Source organism: Falco biarmicus, chromosome 5 (assembly GCF_023638135.1).
Source record: "Falco biarmicus isolate bFalBia1 chromosome 5, bFalBia1.pri, whole genome shotgun sequence".
NCBI lineage: Eukaryota > Metazoa > Chordata > Aves > Falconiformes > Falconidae > Falco > Falco biarmicus.
The window spans coordinates 89,755,051-89,774,456 of record NC_079292.1 but is presented as its reverse complement, the minus strand read 5'-3'; the positions used below and the strand labels follow the sequence as shown (position 1 = coordinate 89,774,456).

The following is a 19,406-nucleotide window of genomic DNA, read 5'->3' as shown; positions in this document are numbered from 1 at the left end:
GAGAGAAAAAGGGAAGCGACTCTGTAAGACACAGAGCAAACCCTTACTGTCATTTCACAGGGTGGTTTTGAGCATTTTCTCTCCACACTTTCAAGTCTATACATCTGTTGGCAGTAACAAAATTCCCTTCCACTCACAATGCACTGGGATTTCTATGTATGAAAGGTTCAAGATAATCATGGCGTATTATAGGTGCTTTTGAAATACCTATTCAGGGGGTTATACTTCCAGTTAACTTCAAATAAAACTCTGAATAGTCTTTTTCAATATGAGACTTCTATGCTAGTTTAAGATATGAATAACCATTTATTAAGAAAAAGGTTCCTTCAATTGAAGAAAAAGTGCACACCTTAATTTGTTTGTCACTGCTAAGCAATTTTATCTGTGAATGAATATCATAAATAGTAAAACTCTGCCAATTTCAATTTTCTCTTCCATTAGATGTTTCACATACTGTATATGTACCTCCTCAGCACTCAAGTCTCAAATAAAGGATAGAGAAGAGTGACAGCAGAAGAAAGGATCTGGATGGGTATCCTATTTTCTTCATTGCTATCATAAAACCTGTAATATCCTTTCTGACAAAACACCATTACAGAACTTTTCTATACCCCCCACCCCAAACACCCCACTGAAATCACGAAGCTCTACATTAAACGAAGCAGCTGATGACTCACTTCCATCAGCTAAGACCACTCAAAAATCCGTGATCATTTATCGCAGTAGACTGCTTGGAAATCTATTTTATTTTAATTTTTTTGGTATGAGAAACACTGCCCTCTCAAAAAACTGTAAGTAACACTACTCACTGAAGCTTTGGTTCCCTCCAACCCCTACCCTCCTCTGCAACTGAGGTATGTTCCTCTCAAGGGTTACAGCCAGTGCAACTGCAAAGCAATTAGGCTGCGGACAGTGGAGCTTAACAGGAGGTAAATTAAGATTGTCCTGTCTTTTCTGCCTATGGGTAAGAAAAAACCCCACCTTAACTCTTTCCTTTTAAAACACTTCCTTGGTTGAGCTTTTCTTTTTCTCGTAGGGCTCGATGGTATTCACAGTGCTCAAATTGAAAAGAACTGAGCCACATCTGTTGACTGCTGCTGTGCAGGCTCAGGATAGCTTACAGAAAACAGTGCCTGGATGCCCAGCCCTAGCTTCCCTTCAAGGAAATTTAATAGAATATGTTTATCACAGCATGAATTAGCCATGAAACAAGTACTTCTCGAGTTAGTCAGCTTTCTTTTATATGGCAGATGCATTATGATTTATCTCACACAAAGGACAGTTTTAGAGAGCTTTGCGTTACAGGTGAAAGCATTAGCAATAAAGGATGCCCCATTGTGAGTTAGCCATACAGTATATTTGAATCTCTAAGTCAGACCCAACCTGAATACTGTCACAGGACATTGTCCTTGAAAATCCATTTCATTCTGTTGGTGTTTTTACAGTCTTTCACTTACTTAAAGATAAATCTTGCTTTTGACTGGATCTGTCAGCAACATACTGATGCTATAAAACAATGTCAATGCAGAAGCAAGCCAGAAGCTTTCATTTATTCAAATTGATCTTTACATTATATACTGTGCTTAAACTCTGAATGAGATTTAATCAATTTTAAATAAAACCTGGCACCACAGAAGAGATTTAAAAAGTCGGATTTTGAAAGGCAAAAGTTTTTTAAGTGCTGATCTAAAAAAAAAAACCCAACTAACGAAGCAAAAAAACCCTTCTCTCCACACCAGTTCACTGTCCCCTGAAAATTCCTTCCAGAAAAGCTTGGTGATGCAACTAATCCACGGATTAAATTCTAAATCCTGCAGAAGACAGCCTTTGTGTGAGCCAACTGACTGACTTGTGTCAGTTTTTAAAGAAATAAAGGAATAAATAAAGCCACCAAAGATCACCCTTCATCAAGCTTTGCTACAAGTTAACAATGCTGAACACAAGGAATTTGCCTCTAAAAACAAACATGGAGACACATTCAGCAAACACCAGTTTTTATATTACATTGAGGCCTAATGCCAAACTGCTCAAAAGCTTGAACAAGATCGGTATGGTTGGATGAAGAACATATTCTACATCATTCTGGAAAATGACGTTCTCACGTAAGCTACGACAGAGAGCAATGGCACAAGAGTGAGCACATACCACTGCCAGAACTCACCAGGCCAGGGCCTAACAAACTGCTTCTCTGGGACAAGCTGACACCCAGCCCACAAAGAATCTCAGCCTACAGCATATGAGCTGCAAATCCTTGCTACCTGTCACCGTACCACCAGGCAAGACCGACAGCGACCCAGCTCAGAAGCTGCAATCCAGTGCCACGAGTATCAGTTTAAAATCCAAAAGCAAGGAACCTTACCATTGCATCCTTGAACAGTGATTTCACCTTTCCTCCAAGCAGTAAGTCAAGCCTGAATTAATTACATGTGCAAAGAAGTATGATAACATCTCCTAACAAGGTTTTAATGAACGTGAATCTTTCATAATCACGTCTGTACTGACCTAAATAATGTATGAACACCATGGACATGGTCAGGGGGAAAAAAATCAACCAGAAACAAAAAAGGAAGCAGACTGCTCTTCAGACTCATTTGGGTAGAGAAACCCTTTATAACACCCCAGATCTCTTCTGGGGGAAAACTTGGGAGTTGTAGGGTTGGCTGGGAACCTACACCTATCAGACATACTTGGAAAGGTGCTTCCCATTTTTCCCCACATCTAACTGAAATTGTTAGCATTCTTTTTCATTAAATCTTTGAGACCAGATTTTGCTGATTTGTTTGGAAAACCTTTCTGCGGGTTCTGCCATCAGATTTAAAAAGACAAAAAAAATTATTTGCTTATACCACTGACATTTTCTTCAGAAAAATCAAAATCAGATTATGAGTCCCTCACCTGTAAACATGGCAAGTACAACAAGCTTCTGGGAGCCAGTGTGTACCATATCCCACTCCAGCAGTCACTTGCGAGCAGCAGATCCTTCGCTCTAATTAAATTAAAATTATTTCAGAAGATTATGAGGTTAAGCTAAGAGGGGCAATTTTGAATCTTCCTGAGTACAGGCAGGGAAGGCACAAATTTCAGAACTACAGTGGGAAAACATGCCATCAAGATTTTACATGTCTGTATGAAGTAACCTCAGACACTACTCTATCTTTCCAAAAAATGGCAAAGAACCTTCCATTTTCCAGTCTGCTTTTTGTCACTGTTCTCCGTAGTAAGTGGATAATCTGTGCAACACATCGCTACTATCCAGAACTGCCTTTATCCCACATCACTTGCAAACCCAAAGTCTTCTGGTATTTTATCAGAAGCTTATTGAATTCCATTCCCTAGAGACTTCAGGAGCATTGCTGCTCAGCCTTCCTCCTCCACTACATCTTGATGAGAAATCGTGTATCTTAATTTCAAGACCTACCCTGAAGCATTAAAGGAGAAGAGAAGAATCTGCTTTCACTCAAATCCTACCTTCTTGTTGGCATTCCATAAACTGAAACCAAGAGTTCATAGGTATCAAAGGGGTTTCTTCACTAAAGATGAAAATTTGTGCTACAGCTGCACACAGAAAGGCTGAACACCCTGCCTGAAATTAGGACATTTTCACCTAATTTCTTTCACAAGTAAAATATATGGAACCCCACATGATAAGGATGCAAGGTCTGACCATGCAAGGCAGAAATTGGAACAATACAGGCTTGGGATGTAATTCTCAATCACATTCATAATCCAAGTCCAACATAACAGCAAGATGTCAGTAAATTAAAGGACTACCTACGCGCATGTACACAAACAGATGTAATATTGAGAAGTACTTCAAATGCACATCAGCATTAACAAACTATTAACAGTTATAGCTGCAGGGGAAAAAAACTTGGAGTGCACTATTTATGGAAGGCCAAATGTAGCAACTAGAATAGTGCAGGTACAGTTTCCTGTCACAAATTATACCCTCCATCCCACAGAGAAGTCTTTTTCCTTCTCAGTCTTCAGCCACAACCCCTGCCATCATGTGCTAATTCTGACAGTTGCCTATTCATTTAGCAAGGTAAATCAAGTTGATAAAAGTGAAAAACAAACATGTCAAAAAAAAAGTAGCATATTTTAGAGGGAAGCAAGAGGGAAAACTTCAAGAACCGAATCATTTATGTTACTAGACTAGAGCCTACACAAAACAAAGAGAAGAAAGAATGGCTAGGGATACAGAAACATGAGCTTTCCCCACGTGCTGGCAAAGACACTATTGAGATGACTCAATTGTAATGTGAAGCCACTAGCACATTTTAACCACGGACATCAGAAACTCTTAAAATTTATACTTAAATCTGAACATATACCAGCAGAAGAACATCATTTTGGAGACATCTCAGCATTGGCTCTCATGTAATGAAGTGGTAAGGTTTTGGGGCTTTCTTAAAGGACAAAAAGAGCATTCCTGATGAATATCAAGCCTAAGAAGTCATGACTACACTGAAGTACAGGGGGCTTAGCCCCAGCATCCCTTTTAAGTTTCTGATGGGAAGAAAGCAGAAATTGTTTTCCATACCCTGCATTCAATGAGACCTAGAACACCACACTTATGTGAGTGGTATTGTCTGACTGTCAAGAATTTCAGAAAGACAAAAATTTATGAAAGTATTAGGTTCAGAAAAGTTCTAGTGCATCAGGGTGTAGCAAACTAGTCTATATACTAAGGATGTAAGCAATAAAGAAGCAGAGAAACTAAGTAACAAGATATCAGGCTAGCTTTAATTCATGTAGTTTCTTGTTCAGAAGAATTCCCTAAAGCATCCTGTGTGAAAGCAAGCTATAAATCTTAAAGGAAGCAGAAGGTAGGAATGAGATTCGCACATCATCCCTTACAGCTGCCAGAAGGGTATTTGCTCCTCTCCCAAGGACATGGCTTTGCCCTCTCCCATGCCAGCTCTCACACTCACAAGACCTTCCTGTGCACCAATTTGCATGACTAAAAGGTAGAAAAATACCCTTTCTCCCCCCCTCCCTCTACTAGTTTTTTTTGACAGTTTAATCAGCTAGTAGGAAAGTGTGATGAGCAACAGAATCAGCAGATCTAAGAGGATGCCAGTGCAGAAGAGATGAAAGAAGAGCCTCCTCCTTTCATGGCTGAAAAACATTAAGCCAGCTGTATTTCATGAAAATGCACCTTAATGTGCACTGCTGAACACTCTCTGCAAAATGCCCTTCTTCCTTATTCATTCTGAGCCACTTGTAAAAATACAAGTTTGGCAGCTGTACTCATTTAACAGCTTGGTGCCATTAGATGTGATGTTCATCTGCCCCTCAGGGAACCAGCAAGCTCATGAAGCCAGAAGAAAACTAATGCACAAAAAAAAATAATAAAGATCTTCCTGAGCTAGAGAACTGAATGGTAACCTGGCAAAAAGCAACGAGCTAGGTTTGTTATACTGTTAGTTACTCCTCAGATTCTTGCATCTTCCCTCAAATTACAAGTTGCACAGCCTCCCTAGGCTACAGCAGCAGACTACGTTATGGCCAAGTGAAGGAGGGAACCCCTCCTGCTACCTGCACAGCTCCCTATTCCCTGCCCACGTTTATGTGTTGAGTCTGAAACATCCGAATGTGTAGGCTCCTGCAGGACAAGAGACTTGAGGGCTCAGCAGGTCCTCCTAAAAAAACGCCAACAAAAACACAAAGAACCCCCCCAAACCACGCAAGAGGAGAGGCAGGCGGTGGGAGGGAGCTGAAAGTGGTGCGAGGGCCCGGGGCAGAGGCCCACCCGGACAACGTGCGGGGAGCACCGACCCCGTGCCGGCGTGCTCAGGCCCCCAGAGGCGCCCAAAACAAGGGGGGGGCGGAGCGCCGGAGCGGGGGCTCTGAGGGCCTCGGGCACCCCCGGCGGCGGGACTCCCCCAGGCGGAAGGGGGGAGGGGGGCCTCCCGGCCAGCTTCCTCTGGCGGCACCGCGTCTGAGTCCCCCGCCAGGGACGGCTATGGGACAGCGGGGGGGACCCCGGGGGGACCCTGGCGCCTGGCGCGGCCCGCTCGGTGCCTCAGGGCGGGCCGGGCCGCCGCCGCCGCCCGCCAGGGCCGGCACTGACCTGCCGCCGCTTCCAGCTCTCCCCGCTCCGGGCAGCGCTTCCGGCGGCTCCGCGCGGGCACGTCACGGCCGCGCGCCCTGGTGGCGTCACCGGGGCGCCAGGCGCCTTGCCCAATGGCTCCCCGCGTGCCGCGCATGCGCGATTCCGCCCCCACGGCCTGCCCGGCACGCGTTCCCCTCTGCGGCTGAGCGGTGAGCGACAGGAAAGCAGCCAATCAGCTCCTTCATAGACCTCTTAGCGTTCCCGCCCTCATGCGAATGAAGCCAGTCAGAAGTGACAGTGGCGCCGGCTACTCGGGCAGGCAACCAATAGGCTGAGTGCGGCGGAAGGAACGAGCGCTGCGATTGGCGGCTCCGGGACGGGGGGTGGGTGTGTGTGTCTCTGGTGTTGTTGCTAGGTAGAGTAAGATGGCGGCTTTGGACAGGGTCAAGGTGCTGGTGTTGGGCGACTCTGGTGAGTGTATGCCCGCTGCGCCGCGGAGCCGGGCGGGGACCCACTCACCCGGCCCCTCCGCCTAGGCGGGAGCCGCGGGGCCTGTCTGCCGCCAGGCCCTGGCCCCGCCGTTAGCTGCCGCCCGCCGGCTGCCGGCCTTGCGGCCTGCCTGGCGGGGGCCCAGGGCTCCTTCTGTCTGTGCGCTTGCAGGTGTCGGCAAGTCTTCGCTTGTGCATCTCCTGTGCCAGAACCAGGTGCTGGGAAACCCGTCCTGGACCGTGGGCTGCTCGGTGGACGTTCGAGTAGGTGATGTGCCCGACGGCAGGGTACCCTAGCCTGAAGTGTAAGGGAAGGCAAGGGCCTTGACTTCATTTTTTTTTTTTTCATTCCATTACTTACTGTCCCAGATAAAGTTTTTTTTCAGTGTTTTGGTTTGCTGAGGGCTTCATCTTTCGAGGCAAATGTTATTAAGAGCCAAGTGCTTGCCTGAGCAAATTTTGACCTTCCAAGGCTGTGGGAATCAGACGTGTTTGTCATTCGTAGCACATCTCCTCGCTGCGGTGGCCAGCGCTGTGTTCCAGGGCCCGAAGCAGCCAGGTTCAGTCAGAAGGCACGCCACTGAAACCACGCTGCCCTGAGAAACACCTCATGCACAGCTAAATTGTCAGCCAAACGTGGCGGGGAAAAACAATTTGCTTGTTTAGTTTGAGGGTGCTGGCCGTGGCTGTAGGGTTGCTGCTCCTCCTGCCTGCTCGTTGCAGGACCTACTGTCAGCAGAATGAGGAATTTCATCTAGCAGGTTTTTTTGGCCCAAGCTACAGTCCTCATGGGATAGTTATAAACGCTTTTTTCCTTTATCACTCTTTGCTATATTCTCCTTGAAATGCATTGTCATAGGTTAGGAATATACTTCCAAAATTTGGGGAAAGAAACGTGGTTTTCTGTTTGACTGTGGAGCAAAACTCTAGCAGATCCAGGGGCAAAACTTGTTGATCGATTAATTCAGTCAAGATGTCTATGAGAATTTGGAGAGGAAAAAGGTGTAGTCAAAATCTGATGTGGTCACCTGGGTTAATATTCTTGTAGTACTACTGTGTGGGTTTTAAGAACTGTAAGAAGTCACAACCTTATTTTTTCATCTTGCTTTAGCAACATGCTTCTTCTAAACGTGTCATGAGGCATTAGGTTTGTTAATACTGAGGTGGAAAGGATACTTACTCTCGGCTGACTCACCAAGCTCCATCTCACATGTAAGAGCTGTGGTATCCAGTGGCCACTGCTTGACTCATTCCATCTCTTCTACTTGAGAGATTTGAAATGGTGTCAGCATGAGAATTTACAGATTTCTGTCCAAGTATAATAATCCTTTCAGTTGAATGTCTTAAGTGTTGTGTAGATTAACTCCTGTGAGCTAGTGATGTGTTTACATATGATGCGAATTTTTCATCAGATACATGACTACAAAGAAGGGACTCCAGAAGAGAAGACCTACTACATTGAGCTGTGGGATGTTGGAGGTTCAGTGGGTAGTGCCACTAGTGTGAAAAGCACACGAGCAGTATTTTATAACTTGCTGAATGGTAAGTTTGATTGCTGTAAATCTGGTTTTATCAGTTTCAGTTATGAGCTGTCTCTTGGTTCTGGGGCCAGATCCCTTTAGGTCTGGCTGAGGGCTATATTGTTTGCTTTTCTGATTCCGGTACATTTACACAGGAAAAAAACCTGATAGCATTCATAGGCAGTATTTTATGATTTCAGTTTTGAACTGGAAAGCTCTTTTAGGCAAACCTGTGCAGATTAGCTTGATCAGCCTTTCATTTCAGTCTTGTGCAGCTGGCACAACAGGGAGTCTTTGAAGTTGCAGTGTTGTCCCTTCCAGCTACACTGGCAGACATAAATGTTGCCTTCACCTTTCCAGGCCTGATATACATGCAGAAATATGAGTTATATTTTCTTATCTATTCAGTTCCAAAACCTACAGCAGGAAAATATTTATTTGAATTTATATGAAGTTTGATAGTTATGTTTTACCCTGGCAAATTTAAAGCTCCCATAAAATTGCAATGTGTTGATAACCATCTTGCCTCTGCTCATTTAATTTGCCAAATTATTTTTAAGAATTGAATCTTGCAACTTGCTGTATATAGAAAGTAGTATTATGCCTTCTGTTGAGGTACTGACTTAAAGGCCTAGCAGTTCATCTGTACCACTAATAAGAGCAAATAAGAGATTACAAACTAAACAGTGCGGAATTTCCGTTGTTACTTTTTGGCACCCGAGGATAGTTCACTAAAAACTGATGTATAGCAGATTAACAACTGCTTCAGAAAATCTGTCTCAAATGTTCTGTTGGATTCTCTTTTCTTGTTCCAAGTCATTTGAGGGCCTTTCAATAATATGTTAAGCCATACAATAAACATTTTTGCTCTGTGATTATTTAAGTAGTGATTTCTTTCTCCTTTCCCAGGAGGAAAACTGTGTAGGTACCTCTTGCTTATATTGTTAATGTAAATAAGGTTTGAGTTGTGTTGTGTCCTCAAAGCAAGCCTCTTTGGTGTATGAAAAACATTGATCTCTTTTTGACACTACATCCACAGTATGCCAGTGAGTGTGGGTCAGACTTGGAAATATCCTAGGACAGCCCATTAGGAGATGAGATCTTGAACTTATGTGTCTGAATTATAATTGATGATGTTATTAGAGTTATTTATCTCCACTGCCCAAAAGGTATTATTAGGCAGCTCACATATGAAGACTGTTGACTTTGGTAGTTAGCCTTGGCTCTGGTTTCTTTCATTAGATTAATTCCTTCATTAGAGCTTGTCTTGCAAATTGCCTCTGTTTGACCTGATTTAAGAAGAGAAGATGAATGAAGAATTAAGAAGAGAAGAAGAATTCTTTCTGTCTGACTGCTTGTGCTTTCTGGGCTTGCCATGGTCTGAAAAGCTGAGATCAAAAGGCAGTTAGTGTTTGGTGGTGGCAGCATCTGTGCAGGCTGTCAGGAACACCTGGTTGTTGACAAGGTTGGGTACGGTTTGCTTTTGGTTTGGCATCTGGTGTGTGGACTGTGAGAGTCTGGGACAGTGACTAGGCAGCAGGGCCATGGCTCGCAGACCTTAATGTGGGAGGAACATTTCCTTGAGTAGTCACGGGTGCTGCCTGCTCTTTTTTGATGTCGACAGAGTCTTTTTCTGCTGGTGCAACTAACTGTGTAGGTTTTCGGTGAAGCAGATAAGCAAACTGACCAATCAAAGACATAACTGAGGATGAGTGTCTGGAGGTGGAGAGTGTTTCTCGCAGATTATGCAGCAGTGCCTCTGAACGTGTTGCTATAGGCCAAGTTATGTTGCAGCAGGCTTTTTCTCCCTACTCCGGGGGTGGACTCGCAGTTGAGTTACCTTTTTATGCTGTTACTGCGATAAATGCTTTGAAATAGGGCTATGGTTGTGATATGCTGGCAACTCTCATAGGAGAGACTGTGCACAGTCCTGTGAGGTAGTGGAAAATGTTTGTGGAAATGTGGTTTTTTCATAGCGTATACAGTGGGTGGCACCTCTGGGAGTTAAGATGAGAGAATATAAATTAATAATTTCCTCCACCTATAGGCTGTGCAGCGTGTTGAGAATGAATGCTGATGAAGATAAGCGGTATCATTACATTTTGCCCTTGAATTAGTGATGTTTTGAGGTCTGGAGGAGGTGGGAATGTCCCACAGGCTGCAGGAGATGTGAATAAATAGAAGAAATTAGCTAGGAGCTGGTAATTGAATTAGGAACTGTGGTTATCAGAAGTGGGCGTCTGTTAATAGTACAGCTAGGAAGTTTGGCTGGCTATTTTTCTATCTCGGAATTTACATTTTCAAGGATCATGGTAATGAAAAATGCTAGAAGCTTAATCTTAAATACATGAAATCTTGCTGATTCACGTTTCTACCAGACACTTGAACTGTGAAAATTTGTATCAGTCTGTTTTCCCTTTGGATACCTCCCCAAGTATGTAGCATTAGTTGTTGAAAATGGAGGAAAGCTACAGCGCTCTCTAAACTCTCTGAAACAAAGAAACAGCTTTTAGACTCTTAGGTGGTGTGACAAAAAGAACGTTAAGTTTACCAATTAGGTAAAACAGAGGAAGGCTACATTCTCTGCTGCAGGAATAGAGAGTTTCAGTATCTGAGGCCTAGACAGAGCAGCATCAGGGAATGCCTGCAAGCCACTTGCGGATTAAACCCTGAGGTGGCTGTTCGTTTCCTCCTTTCATGAGATTTTTCTCTTAGCTCTTATCCTATTCCTGATAAGCAGCTTTAAAAAACCTGTTACATCCTGATATTTTCAGCTTTACTCATTCACTGTAACTGAACCGGTTATACATCCCTTTCTTCGTTCTCGGATATCTGGGAACTTGCAGATGTCGTTTTGGTAAGATAAGGGGAAAAAATGTGTATCATTAAATAGCATCTTGCTGTCTTCTCTTTCACTTTAGGGATAATTTTAGTGCATGACTTAACTAACAAGAAATCATCCCAGAATTTGTATCGCTGGTCTTTGGAAGCACTCAACAGAGATGTTGCTCCAACAGGAGTTCTCGTGACAAATGGGTGAGAGAAAAAACACACATGCAGGGTTAAGATACAGTAAATCCAAGCTGTTATGGAAGTCTTTGTTCATCCCTTAGGCTACTTGAAATCCACATGAAATTAGATGTGGCTAGACTTTTAAGAAAGAAAGAAAAAAAGCGCAGGATATCAAAGGAAATCACTGCTGTTCTTGTTTTACACTGCAAATCAGGCCATTCTGCCAGTAGATTCCCAAACTGTATGGCAGAGACCTTGCTTTAAGGGAAAAGATGTTTACTGCATCCTTCATTTGTGTGAGGCCTCTGTGAGAGTGGGTCCAGTCCCTGATACCTGAAGACTTGTGTGTCTGTATTGGGATGTGCAAAGCCCTTGCACAAGAAGTGTCATGGGATGGCATGTCTCTGTTCCAAAAGGCTTTCCCTCCATGCACCAAGGCTGAGGAAGTTCACTTAATTTTATTTTTTTTTGGGGGGGTGGGACGGCTGATGAAGGAATTATTTCAGGAGTGTGGCTAAAAAAAGCACAGAAAACTCTGCTTAAACAGCATGTTCAGAATTGTCTTTCCAACATGGTGTCAAGTATTTCCTCCTATACCTCCATGCTCCTGTTATACATGTAGTCAAGGAGGTTTTAAGATCATTGATAAAACCTCACACATGAGCAGGGAAGCAATCATAAAGGGTAGCTTTTTGTGGGAAGAATATCAGTTGTTTCCCTACCTATGCTGGTATGCAGGTCTTTCTACAGAAACTTGGGAGAAGAGAAAGAGGATTTGCATTATATAACTGCAAATTTCTCCAGTTTTTCCAGGTGCAGGGTCTTCATAATTGTTTTAATCTTCAAAAGCTTAGCTTCTGTCAGGGACAGATGCTCAGCCACCAACAATTGCTTGGTTGAGTTGTTGCTGTTCGTTGTAAAATTACTTTCTAGAAAGCTTCTTTTAGGTAAAAATGAAAGACAAGTGATTATCCTAGCTGAGGAGAATGATTGGAGCTTGGATTTGTGATGACATTTAATTTTATTGTTTATTTTATAAAGGCTATCTTTGATGATTATTCATATCTGAATCAAAGCTTGTTGGAATTCAGCTTATGGTGGCTGCCTTTATTTGAATGTAGAAGAATTAATAACTTGACACCACACAACTGTTACTGCAGCCCTCTTTAACGTGGAAAGGGGTAGTGTTTCAGTGTTGCAACTTATTTCGTTGTCCCTCCTTTAACAGTCTATGTATGTAGAAACTTAGATGTTCAGCAATGCCAGCTGCCTGATATGTCTCTGGTGGCTGCATATGCTTGGTACAATACTGGCATTCCTGTTTCTTTCCTGCTTGTGTTAGCATTTTTTCTGCAGTTCATTTATGCTGAGAAGAAATCCAAATCGTGGTTTCTTTTCTCTTTCCTTTTAATTCCTGTGTAGTGACTTAGATGCAGAAGCCCTGCCTTAATTGATAGATGCAGCACATCCTTTCTTAGATAAATAATGACCCATAAATAAATTACCATTATTTGAAAAAGAGGGGGAGCTGTTGGCATCCCTGTGCCCACTTACATGACCATGGCTGTATTCAAGACTGTATTTGTTTCCCTCACCAGTGACTATGACCGTGAACAGTTTGCTGATAACCAAATTCCACTGCTGGTAATAGGAACTAAGCTGGATCAGATCCCAGAAACTAAGCGGAATGAAGTTTTGACCAGAACAGCTTTCTTGGCTGAGGACTTCAATGCTGAAGAGATAAATCTGGTTAGTATCCTTGTCACCGCTGTTGTTTTTATTTTATATGGGAGTGAGTCCAAATTTTAGTAAGTAAAGATGTGACAAAAACTGGGCTTTTGGAGATTTTCTCAATAATGCTGGAGTAATCACATTTTGGTTGGCTGTCCCCCTTGCTTGATGAAATGACCGTCCTTGTTTCACTACAGAGAGGTGTATGGGGTGTTAGATAAGGTCACTGCAGCTTGGAATTGATGGTTGGGAATTCAGTTTTCCCTGTTCTTAGTTCTGACACTATCCTTGAATGAAACATCAGGATCACTTTATTTTTATTTATATATATTTAATGTGTATATATATGTATAAAAATATACCTGTGCTGCGTAAGTGTTTGTATGTGTGTGTGTGTAATCTCATGTGTAGCCTGTACAAATTATTAGTTGACTGTATAGCTGGTAGCAGAAGGAAGACGTGGAGCGCACAGGGGGTTACTTAGAATTTTCTGGTGAATTCACAGAACAAAAGTTGGCCTTTTCTCTTGAAGGACTGTGAGGCAGAAAGCAGCAGATAGACTGTATTTTCCCTAGCTGATTGCAGGTCCGTGTGTCAGGGGAAAGGGTAGGTTGATTTCCATGTTTACAGCTTCCTTGCATTGATTTCCTTGTGCTTGGTTTGTTGTTGTTGTTTGTGTTGTTGTTTGTGTCTTCTAGGATTGTACCAATCCTCGTTACCTGGCTGCAGGTTCATCCAACGCTGTCAAACTAAGCAGGTTTTTTGATAAAGTAAGTCAAGTCAAGGAAATTATGTTTTATTGCTCTGTGTATTGAATGCTGTCTGTGATTTGAACATGGAACAACATTTAGCTGCCTCTTTCACGTTCTGCTTTTTGAGTTGGTTGAAGCCAGGCATGGAGGTGCCAAAGACTGGTCTGCTCCTGGAAACTCCAGAAAATAGCTGATCTGCTTGAAGAGTTGATTCTTGATCTGCATAGAGCAATGAAAAAGAGCTCAGAAATGTCCAGAGACACTGCATATATTTTTGGAGCCTTCTGGCAGGCCAGAAGGTTTGCAGTGTGCTGAGGTAGTAATGCGGGAAGTTACAAGGCTGTGGTTAGCTCTGTTGATCGTGGTTAAAGAAAACTTTAGGACTTAAGAGATTTGGTATGTACTCTCCCTCCCTGCAAAAGACATCTTGTGCAAAACCATCAAGTCCTACTGTGAAAATGATAGAAGGAATGCTCTGGTTTAAGCACCCCCTGGATAAAGATACCATAGCAGAGCAGATCACCTCCTGTAACACGTCATGCTTTAGAGGAAGCTTGACCTGGATTTTCTTTGGAGGAGAGTTTAGATTGTACAAATGATACAAATCACTTTTTATTTTTTAGATTGACAGTACTGCCTCCATAGGTACCCCTCAGCACAGACAGTGTTGTGCATCACTCTCAGAGCATGAGTCAGGCTACCTATTCTCAAGCATCACCTGTGCCCAGGGGCTACTCAGAACCACTGGAGGTGTTATGCACCTGCAGAATGAGATTTTTTTCTAGTGCTCAGAACCACTGCATCTGCAGAAAGAGATGGGAATAACTGATGAGTAAGGAGACACCCAAACCATCACCTCCATTACTAAAGAGGGCTAACTAAATGATGTGTGTCTAAGTTCAGAATAACACAGCTTTACTAAGAATGGCTGGAGGTGGCAACTCCTTCTATGTGTACTAGAGCATTGCACTTAAAGCAATAGGCCTGGAGCAGGGAACATGACTTCAGACCTTGTCCCAGTTAGCCATGAGTTTCGGTGCTCACATGTGAAGTTTTGATTGGAATCTGAGGTTATGCTTATGTTGTGCCAGCTAAGATCATTCTCTGTTTTTCCCAGGTCATAGAGAAGAGATACTTCTTAAGAGATGGCAATCAGGTTTGTAATTTTTCCTCCTTTTTTGTTTTCTTTCTCCCTTTGTAATGTGAACTGCTGACAGAGTCCTCTAGAACATGGGTTTCATGTGACTTAAATGGTAATCTATGCTGGTAATTGGGTTTTGAAATCTGTGGGAGCACAGCTGTTTTGGATAGACAGAAAAATGGCTGACTTTTCTCAGCTAAAGTATTTGTAATGTGATTGGCAGTGAAATAATTAAGTATGCTAACATAGCAGAAGTTGCAAGAGTGAGATAAAATGGGCAGATATGATCTCTGTCAGATCTGTCAGCTTCAGGCTGCTTGGTTGCAGATTTAGGCCAGAGATGCTGTCCTGAAGGTCAATGGAAAGGCTTTTTTTTCCACAGCTGGAACTAGCATTTTATGTTTTGTACAGGTAATTTTCATAGAACCAGTGGAGCCACAAGGAGAACAGCAGTAAGATACCATTCCTAGTGGCTGAGTTAACTGTTTTCAGTACAGGTGGTGAAGAAGCAGTGAAATGACTCTTCTGGTTTGGGCAGGCCACTTCAGCTCTTTGTGCCCCCCACCCCGCCGTGCACAGTCTGCCATGCGGGGAGCAGTGAGTTTCCATTTACCGTACCTGTGAGGTGCTTGCAAATTACCATGAACAGCACCTCCGAAATACAATCAAATGTATCGTTAGATGTAGCTGTGCTGAAAGCCCCTTAGGGATGGGGAGGGGGGGGGGAATAGTCACAAATTACAAAATGCTTACTTTCTTTGAGCATTTTTCTATGCCTTTTAAAAACAAAAATTGCTTTTTCCTCTTTCAGTTCTGCATGCTGCCTTTTTTCCTCCCCTCTCCCCTTCTCCCCACATTCTAGTGAAAGAGAGTCTCCCTTTCATGGGGATAACAGCCTAATGCAGAAATCTGCTTGTGTGCTGGTTGTCTTTGAGTGATGTAAGATTTTTATTTTTCTGATTTGATCGGTTTTAGTGGCTAGCCAGGGATTAACTTTATGTTGCTTATGGCCACGTGCCAAAGATTACAGCCTGCTGATGACTATTTTCATTTGCCTCACTGACGATAGCTGAGAAGCTTAAAACAAATCTTAAGTAGTGGACAGTCATTTTTAAAGAGACAAAATCCACATTGGAACTGGAGATTTCAATATAACCTCTTAAAGTTGTTAGTTGAAATGATCTACCGAATGTAAATCTTATGAACGTGTTTGTGGGTTTTCTACAATAGGTCACTTCGATCATTCGTGTTTTGAGGTATTTCTGTTATAGACTTCTTCAGGATGAAAAGAATGATAAGTTTCAAATTGTTTGTAGCCATGATTTCGATAAGATCTCTGATAAATAATTATTACTTTTAATTAGTGACTTTGATATAAAAAAATACAGAAACAGATAACATTTTATCTATGGTGTCCTGCTACTTTTTAGGTCTAATGATTGCATTTTTCCGTTTTGAATTCCCAAAGCAGTTTTCATGAGATGAACCTTTGTGCAAAATCTGCCTGATTTTTCCCTTAGAAATGATTGCTTCTCAGAGATGAATAAAACAATTCCTGAATGAATACCTTGCATATCTGTTTGAGTTTTGGGCCTGAAAACCCTAACTAAATCTAAATTGTGGGGGGTTTAGTGGACTTTTATTTTGGGTAATAGCTTTTTCAGTTTACCAATGAAGCAGTCTGCTCTGTATTGTAAATTACATTTTCCTCCCATCCCATCCTTACATGCCCATGTTCTCCTGGCATGATTTGTAGTGCTCATTTGACACCTTCCACCGTGTATTTCCTATGAGAGTGTGAAATTGTTTTGGGAGCATGTGCTCACTGGGTCTGCTGTTTCTGCTTGTGTGTAGTTAGGTACCTAAAAGTTACTCTGGACTGAAATCGGAGAGTTTCATGATGCCAATAGGACAAACATGGTACACAGTATTAGAAAGCAGTGCATCCCTTTCTTTTAAGGGATTCAAGGGTGCACTGGATTGCAAATCTGTTTGAAATACTGTTAAGCCAGAGAAGCTTCCAATGGTTTCAGGTAGATTTTCTTTGTAAGCACTCCTTGTCACGGTGTGAGCAGTATCTACAGATTGGCTACAAAAGCAGGAGTGCTAATCCTTTGCATTGTTGCAGCCATTTCTATTCTGATGGTTTTCTTAGTTTTCAGCAGTTGATAAAACTGTGCTTTCAACTACCAGTGAATTGCTGTTGTCTCAGGTTAGAAGGCATAAAGTCCTAAAAGCTCTTTAATAGGACTTATTAATACTATTTTGTAGTTTTAAAAATGAATGGAGGAGAAATTCTGGTATGCATTTGAATCTGGGGGGAAATATGGACTTTGAAATCTGCAATTAACTGGTTTAGGATTTGCCCAAGAAATTAAGGCTTTCATTGTAACCCTTGCCAAAAAGCCTTAAGGAGCTCCATAGAACAAATGAGCCATACTCAAGTTTTGCAGCTTGTTTAATTAATGGTGCTGCTCCTCTAGCAGTAAGCTTGAAGCATTTTAGTCCTGATTCTGGCGACGGTGTGGAAGAGGAAGGCATTGTTGCAGCTGGTTTGGTAACAGGCTCTCAAATGTGGGCTAAAGGGAGCTCCTGCTGATTCTGACATTACAACTTACCTTTTCTGTCTCTAGATTCCTGGCTTCTCTGAAAGGAAAAGGTTTGGAGGAGGGACACTGAAGAGCCTTCATTATGACTGAACGCTGAATAAGTGGAAGATGACTTCTCCAAGTTCCTAACAACATTTCCATTCCAACTGGTTGCTTAAAGATAATAATGCTTATGTCAAGCAGAGTAAAATGATACTACGGCTCGGTAGACTGCTGAAGTTACTTCTGCTGGAAAAGACTTGGGGAAGAATTTCCAAAAATCTAATCTGAAGCCTGGTGCTTCTTGGGGTTGCAGGCCATCTGGATACATGGGGGCATCTGGGGAAAGTGTACAAGAAGTTGAATTCCTCTCACGCTGCTGTGGGAACCTTTATCATACACAGCAAGTATATGTGACATCTGTGTCTCCATTTTGGAAAACTTATGGACAGTCTTTGTAATGAATTACATTTATCTTACCTCTAAAGGAAAGATGACACTGAGTGGGATTCTCATTTACAGTAAAGTGAACAAACCAAGTGAGTGAAATGTAAGGATGGGTGAGGAATGGTCTGGAAAATAATAAATGTCTTCATTAAATGAATGGTGGTGTCTCACCTGAAACACACTGCTCAGCCTGATTCAAAAGGGATAAAAGAAATAAACAAGAGATGAAAAAGGATTTGAAGCCTTAAAAAGAAAATTGTGAGTAGAAAACAAGTGGTATTCTACTGCTTAAATTAAAACTGTTTACTCTGGAGAGGACAAAGTGAATCAGGTACTCCTGTTTATTTTTTCGTAATTGAGTGTGGTCTTGTTCTTAATACTGAATTAAAAGGCAGTGCATTGAAAGCTGGTAGAAAAAGTGCATTTTTATACAGTGCTTATTCAGAACAAATATGACATGGTCTTACTGAGCCTGAGGGCTTAGTGGGTTCAGAAAACATTAAATGTGAGAACATCCTCTGAATTAGAATAGGCAGAAATTTAAAAGGGTTTTAAAGCACTGTAGAAAGTAGGAACTGAGCATGATTAGAAGGAAAGTTCTGTGATAGGGATGTTTCCTTTTCATATTTAGTACTAAGGATAAAAGGAGACTTGACCTGATCCACTGTGCAAGCTGTTGTCTTCCTAAATAGCCAAAGCTTTGCATAGTTTCTCACCTCCCCGGAGTTGTATGGAGTGGTAAAAGCCTGATTTATGGCAGCTTCTTCTTTCCCCTCCTTCCTCACAGTCACCTCTAATGGTTAAGCCTCTGGCAAAGGCTAACTAAGAGCTGCAGTTAGATATAAATACAGATTAATAATAAATGGGGGTAGAAGAAAGTAAAACGCTGGTGTGAAACTGACAGCAAGCAGTGTTTCGCAGTCTCCAGGTTACGCCTGCCTGCAGCTCTCCTTTAACAGCTGCTTAGAAATAAATGCAAAACTGCCTCTTGCCACTAATCAGGCACAAAAATGACAGTGAGAGGTGCACCAGTCAAAGGTATTATTTTCCTTAGGCCATTTCCAGAAAGGTCTTGGAGCATTTGCAAAGGTGAGTGCAGTAAGTTTTCAGATGCCTGTGTGAAATAGGTTATTACTTAACATTCAGTTTACAACCAGGGAAAATAAGGTACCAAAACATTCATAGCAGCATGACAGTGACAGCACCAGTGTCTCTCTCTGCTCCTGTGACAGTGAAAGCTGGAATTACTTTCTCCAGGTCAGGTGCCGCCTTAGGGTAACCAGACCTGGGCTCCCTCGGGTTACTAAGGAACTGCAGAGCAGAACACAAGCTAGGGCTATTTCTTCTTCACCTGATGGCTTCTTTAGGAGAATTGGAAGTGTTCCAGAATAAGGAAGGCCATTTAGTTTAAGATGCTGCCTTAAGAACGGTTGCACAGATCTTTGATTTGGAGGAAGCAACTTTCCAAAGTAGCCCTCTTCAAATAATCAAAAAAAAAAAAAAAAAAGGAACGTTGCTCAGCATGCTGTAGGTGGCCTGAGCCCTGATTGCAGCACACCTGTGTTCGTGTGTTTCACCTCAGGCTCCACAAACAAACAGCAAAGCCTTTGTATGAGAAACCCGGTTCATGCTCCAGGAATAGGAGGGAATGCACAAGTCCTGGGCATCA

General features: G+C 42.4%; 2 protein-coding genes across 3 annotated transcripts in view; one reads left to right on the top strand and one right to left on the bottom strand.

The window, feature by feature from the left end:
- GTF2E1 (general transcription factor IIE subunit 1) overlaps positions 1-6,200 on the bottom strand; it is a 52,621-nt gene extending 46,421 nt beyond the window's left edge. The window contains exon 1 of one of the 2 annotated variants that reach the window (XM_056341050.1): positions 6,077-6,200. The gene's annotated coding sequence lies outside the window, so the exon portion shown is untranslated. Of the gene's footprint in view, positions 1-2,895; positions 2,921-6,076 lie in introns of those variants that run through there. The other variant, XM_056341049.1, reaches the window with a different exon arrangement.
- A 171-nt stretch (positions 6,201-6,371) lies between these two features.
- RABL3 (RAB, member of RAS oncogene family like 3) lies at positions 6,372-18,064 on the top strand. Its single transcript, XM_056340922.1, has 8 exons — positions 6,372-6,529; positions 6,719-6,810; positions 7,959-8,088; positions 10,988-11,102; positions 12,677-12,827; positions 13,508-13,579; positions 14,679-14,717; positions 17,336-18,064. The coding sequence occupies exons 1-8, from the start codon at positions 6,484-6,486 to the stop codon at positions 17,399-17,401; spliced, it is 711 nt and encodes a 236-aa protein (XP_056196897.1). The 5' UTR covers positions 6,372-6,483; the 3' UTR covers positions 17,402-18,064.
- Positions 18,065-19,406: the final 1,342 nt, after the last annotated feature.